Source organism: Anastrepha obliqua, chromosome 4 (assembly GCF_027943255.1).
Source record: "Anastrepha obliqua isolate idAnaObli1 chromosome 4, idAnaObli1_1.0, whole genome shotgun sequence".
In the NCBI taxonomy this organism is placed as follows: Eukaryota; Metazoa; Arthropoda; class Insecta; order Diptera; family Tephritidae; genus Anastrepha; species Anastrepha obliqua.
Window position 1 is genome coordinate 50,889,562 of NC_072895.1, and position 13,507 is coordinate 50,903,068.

The 13,507-nt window shown below is 36.6% G+C and overlaps 1 protein-coding gene across 2 annotated transcripts in view; it reads left to right on the forward strand.

Annotated features, from left to right (window-relative positions):
- Positions 1-13,507, forward strand: part of LOC129244685 (uncharacterized) — an 84,484-nt gene that overhangs the window by 39,424 nt on the left and 31,553 nt on the right. For both annotated transcript variants that reach the window (XM_054882460.1, XM_054882461.1), the window contains exon 2: positions 7,861-7,933. In XM_054882460.1, coding sequence (XP_054738435.1) covers positions 7,861-7,933 — 73 coding nt within the window. The remainder of the gene's footprint in view (positions 1-7,860; positions 7,934-13,507) is intronic.

Sequence of the window (13,507 nt, forward strand, 5' to 3'; positions counted from 1 at the left end):
ATGGTGGAATAGAAAATTGTGAGGGGAACTTCGCCTGCCACGTTACTTGGTTGATTCAGCCGAATTTTGCACGATCATTTCACATGTATTCTCATACTCGTAAATACGGCAACGAGGTGCCATTGGCTGCTTTCTGTTTCATATCACATTCTCAGTTTTTTTATAAACACACGTCGGCCAATCAATTGATTCTGTCAAATTCGCTCAGAGCCGAATGTGCTAAAGAGTGCTAAAGAGAACACCTCTAAAAATCTTTCCACCATAGCTTGTGGCCATTTCTGCATATTTATCAAAGCATGAAAAAGGCTAAAAGAGCACATAAACCCGGAAGCACTTATGGAAAACACTTTTTTTTGCTAAGAATTGTTTTTATTATGACGTGACCTCAACCGAACTCCTAGATTTTGCTCAAAAATGCTTCATTACTGTGTAATCATGGGATAGCGCTACAGTTATACAGGAATACTCAAAGTTGCGCACAACAGTATCAGCTATTGAGCATATGTCAATTTTTTCAGCAGGATTCTTTATAGTTATTTTCTATATCTTCTACTCAAATATGAACGAGACGTTATCAATAAAACGGTCCGCGGATGACATATGGCAAAAATAAATTTTTTGTTTTTTGGTATGACTGTTATAAGCTTACATGGCAAATTTCAGCGTGATATGTCACATAGTTTGTTTTCTGTGCTACTGTAAACAAGTCAAGCTCGAGTGTGTTCTTCGAATTCTCTTTTATGACTTCAATTGTCTCAAAATGTTTTCCACGGAGCGGCAACTTGAGCTTGGGAAACAGGAAAAAGTCACATGGAGCCATATCAGGCGAATACGGTGCTTGCGGAACAATATTAACATTATTTCTGTTCAAATAATCGCGAACAAGACGTGATGTGTGAGCTGGTGCATTATCGTGATGCAAGAACCATGACTTGTTGTCCCACAATTCCTTCCTTTTAAGACGAATGTTCTCGCGCAAACGCTTTAAAACGTCTGAATAATATTTAGCGTTAACCGATTTTGCAATTTGTGTGATTTTCAAGCGCAATTTCCTTTATTTTCCGATGTTTTCGTCGTTTACTGATGTTACTGGACGACGTTCATAAGGCAAGTTTTCAACCGATGTACGTCCCTCTTTGAACGATTTGTACCACTGAAAAGCACGTGCAAGCGATAGAGCAGAGTCTCCATAGGTTGTCTGCAACATTTTTAAGGCGTCTGAAGCCGAAATTTTGTTGGAATAATAAAATTTCAAACAAATTCTTTGTTCAACTTGAATTTCCATCGTTAAATTCGAAGAACACACTCGAGCTTGACTTGTTTACAGTAGCACAGAAAACAAACTATGTGACATATCACGCTGAAATTTGCCATGTAAGCTTATAACAGTCATACCAAAAAACAAAAAATTTATTTTTGCCATATGTCATCCGCGGACCGTTTTATTGATACCGTCTCGTTCATATTTGAGCAGAAGCTACAAACATTTTTTTTCTATCTATTCTCTTTTCTGTTCTCTTCTACGTTTACGTTATCCTAACCTGACTTCCCATTTTTGTTTACCAACTTTCGCTTTTTTGACATTTCCTTTTTTAATCACTTTCGTACTCTTTCTCTTTAATCTGCAAATACTTGTAAAGGGTTTTCCAATAAGATGTGTTATTGAAGGCCTTTTCCCGTAAAAGATCAATTGTTTCGTTGCTTGTGTGGCACGGAGCGCCGTCTGGTTGAAAATAAACGTTGTTCAGATCAATACCATCCAATTTCGGCCATAAACAATCGTTAATCATCTCTCGATAGCGCAATTCATTCACCGTAACTGTTGCTCCAGCTTCATTTTCGAAAAAGTAAGGTGCAATGACTCCGCCGGACCATAAACCACACCAAACAGTCACAGGTTGATAATAGAAAGGCTTTTCGACAGAAACTCATGGATTTTCTGAGCCCCAGATCCGACAATTTTGCTTGTTGACGAAGCCAGCGAGGTGGCTCATCACTCCAGATGATTTTTCGATGGAATTCCGGATTATTTTCACGCATTTTAACGACCCAATCAGTAAAGACACGCCGTTGTTGATGCTCGGTCGGCTTGAGTTCTTGTGTTAACTGGACTTTATAAGCCTTATGACCCAAATCTTTATGCAAAATACGATGTAATGACGTTTGTGGCATGCCTACATCCAAAGAACGACGAGGAATGGACAAACCTGGGTTTTCTTCAACACTTTCGGCTACAACAGCTATATTTTCGGCTGTTCGTGAGCGACGTTCACGGGGTTTATTCTTCACATCACTAACTTGTTCCAACAGTTTGCATTTTTTCACCAATTTCTGTGTGGCAGTCAAAGTGTTAACACAGTTGTTGCATATATTTTGCCCATTGCTTTCGGTGCTTTGTGCAGCTATTAGAGGTTTTCAGTAATTTTCAAATTATGTGGCAAATTTTCTGCTATAGCTAGTTGGAGCGCATATTTGCGTTAAATTGCAACTAATTTCGTTTAATTTCTTCTTTTTTGTTTTGATGTGCGGAAAGTTTCAAAATATTTTCAAATGTTGCCGAAATTCTATGCATCACCGCTAAAATTGCTGGTTGGTGGCTTGTCACTCTTCTAGTCAGTCATTAGTTGCTTATTCCGTCATTTACTTAGCATTTCAGGCAGCTGTTGTCAATTTCATTTGCCATAAAGACAAAAAAAGAACAAAAGGCAAAATAAATTAAAAGCAAACTTGTAAAATTTCAAAGCAATTTTTTGTATGTGGGCGTTAATGACGCCGAAAATGGAACCTCATCTATAGAGTGTTAGCGAAAGCCTGTATTTCAAATTTAAATAAAGGAAATATTAAAATAAAAACAAATTATATGTAAATGTAAAAAAAAAAATTGCAAGTAAAAAAAATTAAATTCCAAAAAATATATATACCTATTTAAGAAACAAAAAAAAATATATATATGCAAGTGTACTTCTATAAACATAAAATGTATGTAATCTTTGACGATGAAGCCCAGGGGGGCAGATATTTTGTATCAGCAGACTTGCAGAATAGCTTGGTGATCTGAAACGTCAAGAATCAACTTTCTCAATCTTGTAGTGGGCAATTAAATGGAAAATGTCATGCAATAGTTTTGTAAATCAATTATAAAGAAAGTAAATTTTAAAAATGTAATAATGTGTGGCATAGACAGTGTAGAGTTCTCAATAAGTTTTGCGGTTCGATTAGAAAAACACAGTTTTATGGTTTGAAATACACTCTATTGTTCAGTATAGTCCCCTTGAACAAAAAATCACTTCTTGCAACGAATTTCCAATTTATGAATTCCATCCCTGAAGTGAGAATCTGGAAGGACTGCAAAGTACGCTTCCACAACTGTTATGACCTCATCATTTGATGAAAAACGCTTTCCATGCATGCATTTTTTTAGGTCTAGAAACAGATGGAAGTCGACAGGGGCTAAACCTGGTGAATACGTTGGATACTCCAACAATTCGAATTTTAATTTAGAGATTTCAGTCATTGTCAAAATGCTCTTGAGACACTGTGTATTACCCTGATGAAAAAGAATTTGTTTCCTTTGCAAACTGAGTCTTTTTTCACGAATCTTTAAATACTCAGAATTTATTGTTTTACCAGTTTGCAAGTAATCCACAAACATAATTTCTTTTTGCATCCTAAAAAAATGATATTAAAACCTTCATGGCCGGTTTCTGAATAAGAACATGTTTCGGAGCCAAAGAACCGGTTCACACCACTCTTTAGCCTGTTGTTTTGATTAAGGATCATGGAGAATGAATCGACCCACAAAATTCACTTTATCCTTTTGAAATCACTTTAAATGTTGCTGAGGAAGTCGTATTCGAATTTGTTTTTGTTCCATTGTTAGCGAATGCTGAACCTTTTCGGGAATGCTCTTTAAGACCGCTAAGGTCAGCTGCTAATGTTTCGATATTTAAGTAGTTACGACTGAATAACTCAGTCAAAGTGCGATACACAGCTAAATGAGAAATTTCCGCTGCTGCTGCGACTTTTACTTTTTTTTTATGAAATCATATTTTACTTTAAATAATTCACTGTGTGAACGACCTGAAGCCGGATTCCAGCCTTCGTTATGGCTAAAGCTCCCAAATCTGCAAAATTCCTAAATATATTCGGAACGTTAGATAATTTTTCTCAAATGATATTCTTTTGGCTCTTTTACCGCCAAAAATCTCGAATGATGATTCTAATACTAGTGCTGTTGAATATAAACGCCAAATTTTGTTCACATTCACGGAAAATAATCTAAAGGCGTTATATCGCACGATCTGGGTGGCCAATTGACAGGTCCCGAACGTGAAATAAAATGTTCACAGAACTCGCCTCTCAACAAGTCCATTGATACGCGTGCTGTGTGGCATGTGGCACCATCTTGCTGAAACCACATGTCATGTAAGTCAAGCTCTTGCATTTTGGGCAAAAAAAAAGTTGGATATCATTTCACGGTAGCGCTCACCATTCACAGTTACGTTACGATTCGCAGCATCTTTAAAGAAGTACGGTCCAATGATACGTCCAGCCCATAAACCGCACCAAACTGTGACCTTTTCTGGATACATTGGTGTCTCTTGCAATTCTTCAGGCTGATCTTCACTCCAAAATTGACAATTCTGCTTATTTGCGTACCCATTGATCCAAAGATGAGCTTCGTCGCTGAACACAATTTTTCGATAAAAAAGTGGATCTTAAACTTTCTTAACAGAACACGCATTTTTATAATAAAATTCAATGATTTGCAAGCGTTGTTCGTTTGTAAGACGATTCATGGTTAAATTATAGACCAAACTGAAGATATTTGACAGTGAAACAAAACACGAAACGTGCGTCAGCTGTTTAAACCAAATGTTTAAAAAGATAATAGCTAAAAAATCACCATTTATATGCATGTAAAAGAATGCGTTACGTGGGGTCTATCTCCTTCAATTATGTTTTTGCGCTACTCAGATTTAGTAAAGACAATATTACTCTATGGTGCTCTAGGGGGGTGAACTGCGTTGAGAAAAACGACACACAAAACACCTATTGAAAGTATTCAACGTCTGGTGCACGACGGGGGCAATTAAAACTACTCATACGGTAGCACTTGGAAGAATACTCAACCTACCACCGATTGACATTGCGGCAGAAGGTCTAGCAGCTTGAACTGCCACAAGACTTAACGCAACGGGTAAATTTACGTGTAAAATATCCGGACATAGCTCGACAGGTATGAGTTATCGGACCAAGACGACTAGATGACTCTGAAATACGATTGGGTGAACCGAAGCAACGAAACCATTGATCTTTTACGGGAAAAGTTTCCTTACCGGGTTATCTCTCGAAGAGGTGGTCACAATTGGCCACTGAGATCTTGTGATTTAACACCTTGTGACTTTTTTCTTTGGGGCTACATGAAAGAGAAGGTCTACGCCAACAGCCCAGCCACTTTGCAATTCGGATATGGAAAATTTCATGTAAGCGTGGTCGTGGAGGTCATTTGCCTGATGTTATATTATTTTGCATTATTAATGGCATACCTTCCTCTTTATAATGAATTGAACATCCGATCATTTATATTAAAAAATATAATTTTTCTTTGAATATCAAAAGAATACCTTTTATTGGAAAACTCTTTATATACGTTGACAGTCAAGCGGCAATAAAGGCAATAAACTCATATAAAATTTCATCTAAAAACGTTCTTAGGACCAGGGAATCCATAGAGAGACTAACCGCAGACAGACTGTTACACATCTATTGGGTACCCGGACATAAGGGCATTACAGGAAACGAAATTGTGATGAAATTGAGATGAGATTGTCAAAAGCGCTGTTTAAATGCAATTTGAACAAGAAAACGACATACTGAAACCTTTAAATATGGTATACAATGGCATCACTGTGGACATGAAAACACGTATAGACAGGAGATGGAATAATCTAGCCACTTCTAAAACCGCGAAAATCATGTGTACACAGAGTGCAGATAAATACGCCAGATTCGTACTAGCCCCGCCCTAGATAGGAAAGCAGAACTATCGTAGCTGACAGGCTACAATTTGTTAGTGCCACATGTATGCAAGATAGGAATTATAAACAACGATAGCTGCAGATTTTGCTATGAACTACAGTGTGTTTTTTTAGAGGTTAGGTTTTCAAGTTGGCACTACTTTTTTCGTAGATAGTCTTTTTGACAGCTGTCACTTAATTTATGCTCAGTTTGGTTTGCCATTTCATAATGAATAGACTTACACCTGAACAACGTTTGCAAATCGTGCAAATTTATTACGAAAATAATGGTTCGGTTCGCGCGACGCATCGCGCGCTGCGTCCAATATTCGGTCGACATAATTGTCCATCAGAGTCACTAATTCGATTAACCATAGATCGGTTTCGCACCACGTTTGCTCTAGTGGATAATACGCATCCTCAGAGACGTCGTACAGTGCGCACCGAAGACGCTATTGCTGCTGTGGAGCAGAGTATCGAAGAAGACCCGAATGAGTCCATCCGCCATTACGCGCAGCAATTGGATATGTGCCCATCCACTTTATGGAAGACTTTGCGGAGGGATCTTGGTTTGCGGGCTTACAAAATCCAACTCGTGCAAGAACTGAAGCCGAACGACCATCAAGCGCGTCGCACGTTCGGTGAATGGGCCCAAAACGAGATGGCCACCGATCCCGATTTTCACAAGAAAATTTTGTTCAGCGATGAAGCTCACTTTTGGTTGAATGGGTATGTCAATAAGCAAAATTGTCGCATTTAGAGTGAATATAATCCACAAGCCATTGCTGAGACGCCGTTACATCCTCAAAAAGTCACTGTTTGCTGTGCTCTATGGGCAGAGGGAATCGTTGGTCCACATTTCTTTAAAAATTAAGCCGGCCATAAAGTTACTTGTTGATGTGGACGACCTTTGGTTCCAACAAGACGGCGCTACATGCCATACAGCCAACGCAACAATCGATTTATTGAAGGAAACTTTTGGTGAGCGCATTATCTCGCGCCGTGGACCTGTGGCGTGGCCTCCAAGATCGTGCGATATAACACCGCTGGACTATTTCTTGTGGGGCTATGTGAAGTCGCTTGTCTACGCAGATAAGCCCGAGACGATTGACGTCTTGGAAGAGAATATTCGGCGCGTTATTGCTGACATACGGCCCCAATTGCTGCAAAAAGTGGTCGAAAATTAGGCCTCTCGGCTGGAATTTATTCGAGCCAGCCGCGGCGGCCACTTGCCCGAAATCATTTTTAAAACATAATGGCAAACCCTTATCTTTATAATAAAGCTAAATTCTTGGCCATAACATTAAATTATATACGTTTTATTTCATCTTGAAAGTCTAACCTCTAAAAAAAACACCTAAAAGAGAGGGAAAGGCTAGAGCACCTTCTATGTTCTTCCCCTACCCCTGCGTAAAAATTTGCATATTATACTACTATATACTTTAGTATTAAAAAGGTGCGCTACGATAATTAGTGCATTGCGGTGATATTTTTTTCTTATCAAGACTATTATTATTTAATTCAAATACAGGGTGTCGCATATAGTGGTAGTGACGTCTTTTTTAAAATTCAAAAAAGTGGTTGTCTCAGCTGGCTGGCTGCTACTTCAAACTTGCACTTTATTATACCAAACTTCAAAGGGTTATAAAACTGCATACTGCAAATTGTTCCTAAAAATTCTGATTAAAAAGTGTGAAATTTTTGATTCAAATTTGTTGAAACTGCTTTTATTTTGTTAAATTTGCACAAAAAATAAGAATAATAATAAAACTAGAAGAATAGAAATAAATAAGTTAAAATTCATCAATAACTTGTTTTGTAACTTTTCTTTTCATTTTAGATTGACGAACAATCACTCGCAGATCATTTGGCAGAGCATGAAAAGGAATTAATTTTCGGAAAAGTGAAAACAAGTAAGTCTAAAAAATTATTCAAAAATAATAACTTTATCAATAATAAAAATAAAATTAGACCAATTAAATAAAGGGCCTTTGAAAAGACATGCACAAATGTAGATTCTTTCAGGTTTACCTACTTTTATTCAAAATACGGCTCCTAACAATTATGTGAAAAATGAAATCATTTAAATATTCGCAAACAGTCGATTCATGAATGCCTAATTGTTGAGAACTTCGAGAAGTCGATGTTGAAGTTCGTTCAGCTGTACTTTGCGCCACAGCAGCAATAGTGTCTACAGAACGTCCAGTTTTTGGTCTGCCACTCCTTTTTCTATCCTCGACAGATAAACTTTCTTGAAATTTCTCTACAACCGTTGAAGAGCCGACTCATTCGGATGAATATTTCCACTAAAAAATTACGCATTTTGCGCTATGTTGTTCTTAAAGATCAATCAATAATTTTACCGTGTTGTTCTAACATAAAACATTTTACATCTGTCTACTTGCCAAATGTCAAATTATTCACCATTCACATCTAGGCGTCTCTTCTTTATTGATACTCGTATATATTTTATTTATTATTGGTAGTCTGAGAGGGAAGCTGTATAAGAATTGATCAAATGTTTCTATTTTTTTAATTCATAAAACGGTTCGTTCCTGCAACATGAAATGTTTCCTATTCATCTTCTGGCTAACGCAAAGAATTTTGCACATCAGCTTTTCTCAATATCTCTCAAACTTTTAACAAAGTGTGGCTCAAGGGCCTATTTCACAAAGTAAAAAAATGCTCCCAATAAATTTTCCTACCAATATAAACTCGTATCTAGCTGGTAGAGTCTTTTTTTTCAAACAAGGCGATGAAGTAACCAATATCCACAAAATAAATGCTGATGTACCTCAAGGCTCTGTCCTAGATGGAACCTTATACCTGTTATTCACGCATGATCTGCATCCCTCATCTGTTGCCCTAATCGGGACATTTACTGATGATGCAGCTGTGCTAGCTGTAGATGAAATCGCCAACTAAGAATATATAAAATTGCAAAAAATGTCTCGATGGCATTGCCCAATGGCTACAAAACTGGCATATTAAAGCGAATGAGACCAAATCAAAGGCATGGAGTTCACACAATTCAATGAAACTTAATATAGGGTTTTCCAATAAGATTTGATTTATTTTGATATTCAAAGAAAAATTCATTTCATTATAAAGAGGAAGGTATGCCGTTAATAGTGGCAAATAACACCAGGCAAATGACCACCACGACTACGCTTACAGGACAATATCCTTTTCATGAAATTTTCCATAACCGAATTGAAAAGTGGTTGCCCTATGTCCTCGATAATCTCACGAATTCCATCTTTGAGGTCTTGAATCGACCCTGGGCTGTTGGCGTAGACCTTCTCTTTCACGTGGTCCCTAAGAAAAAAGTCACAAGGTTTTAAATCACAAGATCTTGGTGGCCCATTGTGATCACCTCTCCGAGAGATAACACGGTCCGGAAACTTTTCCCGTAAAAGATCAATGATTTCGTTGCTTGTGTAGCACGTAGCGCCGTCTTGTTGAAAATAAGCGTTGTCCAGATCAATACCATCCAATTCCAGCCATAAAAAATTGTTAATCATCTCTCGATAGCGCAATCCATTCACCAATTACACCTGTTATTGGAAAATCTTTTATTTAGACATCCATATGGGCTCAAAATTCACTTGGAAAGCTCACATCCCCACCAAGAGAACATCATTTTGTTTAAAACTTTCTTCTCTCGACTGGTTACTAAAGAAAAAATCCGAATAATGAATAAATAAAAATAAATAAAATTTTTTTGTAAAAGGCCATTCTCAAACCCCTTTGGTACATATGGCATTCAGCTATGAGCTACAGCAACCAATTCAAATATCGAAATACTACAGAGATGCCAGTTGTAAGTTTCTAATGTTCAAATCTACTGGGATTTCCAACAACCGACAGTTAAAGGGGAAACAAAAACACAGCACCGCTTTAAGAAAAGAGATTATTCTTGCACCCAAATACTTTGACATCCTGTCTAATGAGAGAACACAGTCGTCATAAGAGGTTTAAAAGAAAAGCCTCACCCGAATTACTCTATTGAGCATATAATTTTGTTGGTGATCACATGTCTTTTGTTTATTTATGTTTCTATTGAATTAATTTTTTTTTAAGTAAGTTTTCAAATATTGTAAATAATACTTAACTGAGCAATAAATATTGTAGTCAGTAAAAAAAACAAATTCTGGCTGTGCAAAAGAATGTTGAGCAGTACTACCACGTCCTTCCACATTGAGAAAGACCTCTTCGAGCCATACAGCACCCAACAAATTTGTAGACAGAGTTCCTACTTATCGTGCGCAGTCTATAAACTGACGATGGGAATGATTGCACAAACTGTATAGTTAAAACATATTTTTTTAAATGGCGCTTGTCGACAATATTGACATAATCGGTCTCTCTAACCTTGCCGTAACATTTGCCTTTCCTTAACTGGATAAAGAAGCAACGTGTTGGGGAATGCGGATACTGCGAAGTATTTCCTGTACCAAAAAAAAAAAAAACAAATTGTCACAGCTCAGCATTCACATTACCTATTGATTGTTATAATTTTGTATTACTAATTTATTTGAGAACCAGCATTAACACCGTTAATAATAGCAGACTGCAAATAGGGAGTCTCTCTTGCCAAAAAATGCTCGTTTAGACTGAGTATAGAATTGACTATTAACATAAATGCCACTCTTATCAAAATCACACCTCATTATGCACAGAAAGTTGGACGATGACAAATTTTGATTAGGTAGCTCTTAGAGTGTTTGACAATAAGTTTCAGCGGATGATTTATGGAATAATGAACATAATAATATTATTCAGCCTGGAATTTATTTCACCAGGAGATGTTTTCCTGCAGAGTATTAGATGAATTATCTATTTATATCTTATATTTCCTCCTACACCCACTTTTTACAGCTCCACAATAATATTCATATATCAATTACGCTTGAGACTTGTGAACTAGACAGTTGCAGTATATAAACAGACAAGCCAGGGAGCGCATAAAGGTCAAAATAAATATTTCCATCACTCAAAAAAACTTTTTTATTTAGTGAAAAGTGATTCAAAACCAAATTATTAATTTTGCGCCACCTCCACACCATACTTGCTTATAGTAGAATTGCTTATTAGAAACTTCAATCTTGAACGGAATCATTTATGTGAATGATGACATTTTTGTTTTTATCAGCAAAAATATAAACACGTTTATAGACGTAGAAATATTTAAAATAATAAATAGAAATAAAAAAAAAATAATACAAAAAAATAAAAAAAATAAAAATTTCTAATATTAATTTATTGTAATCATACGAGTACATATTTACGCACATACATTTGTGAATAATTTTAATCGTGAGTTTTTAGTCTAAAAGTGAAAATGATGATTTTGCAAATTTAATGATTTGAATTACAAAATGTTTATTAAAAATTAAACGCCTGCAAATCTGTCAATCAATTGATGTGAATGACGTTGGTAACGCAAGTTTCATTCAACTTTGCAATGAACAGATAACTGATTAAATCTGTGTGTAAAAAGGGTATTTCCCTAGTATAATGCATTTGCCTTTAAAAGTAATTTCTGATTTTTCAGATTTTACTCATTTTATCTCAATTTGATTTTACTGATCTAAGGAGGCTAAATAAGCCTCTGCTCTTTTGCCATCAAATTCTAAACATATGTATTTGTACATTTTTTTGTTTGCTTTTGCTTTGAGGGGTTACTCTGTAATTTCATACGCAAAGCAATGCAATTCGAAAACTAAATGCAATGTGGGAGACATTTCGCACTCTTTATTGCTTTCGAATCTCTATCAATATGGCCCACTTTTCTTTTTCGCTTAATTCTTCCTCAAATTGGTATTACTGAGAGAAACGTCAAAGAAATAGATATTTAATAAAAACATTTAATCAGATTGATTATATACATATGAAATCTCTCGCTTCATGGGATGATTTTCTGAGAGAGGAGAGGGTTGAGAAGAGAACTATGCAAGATAACTCGAATATAATGACCCCAAGTGATAAAAGGTGTGCCCCAATGTTGGCGTGTATTACTTTGCAAATTTAAAAACATACCCTCAGTTTTGTGCAAAAAATTTTCGGCTGAGTAAAGAAGTATTTAAGTACCTGCTGGACTGCATGCAAAGTGAATTAAAATGCTCTCAAAGATCTACAGTCGAAGATCGCAGTCTCTGACATGGTGAAACTTTTGACCACCTTAAAATTTCGTACTTAAGGTGTACATATATCAACAATTTATTGGACATGACAACAACAACAAGCCATACCAAGTTATATTTCAGAAGTTTGTCACGTTATGGACTGCTTCTGGTTAAGTTTTAGTACTGGATGGAGACGTCTTTCCTCCGCAAAACTCTAGAAATGATTGTCGATGAATATTTACGGGTCGTTATAAAAGGAATATCTACAAAAACCGCTTTAAACTTGCTTTTTGGGTTCGTGGAAAAGAGCCTTGCAGAAAAAGAGTTTGTATTGGAAGACTTTGAGGGCACTCTGATCGAGACTATATTTGTCAGAAGAAAGGTTAATTGCCAGATTAGGTATCACAATGATAAGCATATAGGTCTGCAAAGGTATTCTTCAGGAAGGGGTCTCCCCTCTCCTCTAGATTTTGACAGTGAACTCTTTGCTGCTGACCTTAGAGAGATGGGGTGGCCGCGTCACAGCTTACCTTCCCGATTTGGCAATCGCAGTTAAAGGCAAGTATCCCAACACACTTATGGATATTCTGCGCTCTAATTTGGCCACACTTAGTATAATAAACCGCGATAAAACTGAACTAATTCTCTTTACAAGGAGACATAGACTGCCTACAGTCTTCCCTCAAATATTCAAGAGTGTGAAGATTTCTTTGAAGGAGTAAGGTTGCTCAATAATGCCTGGCAGCTTTAAATGATTTTAGCACCATCTTCAAGGCCAGTCTTATATGGGTTCCGGGACATAGAAATATTGCAGAAAATTGAAAGTCCGATGAGCTAATCAGAAAGAGTACTAATCTTCCATTGTTTGGAAACAGAGGCAATATTGGAATTCTTATGGCAACTTGCAAATTAAGGAAAAAAAGTAATATTCTCCAGAAGTCATGGTGAGAGGAAAATACTTGTGTTTAAAAGCAACCTAATTTGACCGTAAAGAGATAAGAAAAGGTCAGCAGAATTGATCAACCTCTCAGGAGAAAACATTTCGAAGGTCGTGGCTTGTGTCACCGATCATTAGCTGTTAGGTAGGCCCTCTTGTAGGCTAGGAGCAAGGAGTTAATATAAACAATTTATAATTTATATTTTGCATTTTACTAATATTTGTATATTATCACAAAGGATCGGCAACAGTCTAAGAGAGTTGATTTAAAGAACGTCTGCCACTGCCACATGTCCGTTTGCTTTCCAACAGTAGATGAAAAATTGCATTTGTTGCATTCATTTAACAGCTACATTCGCATAACAAAGCGCTACATTTGCGAAAGGGAGATATAAGGTGCGAAAATCGAAAATTTTTGTGCG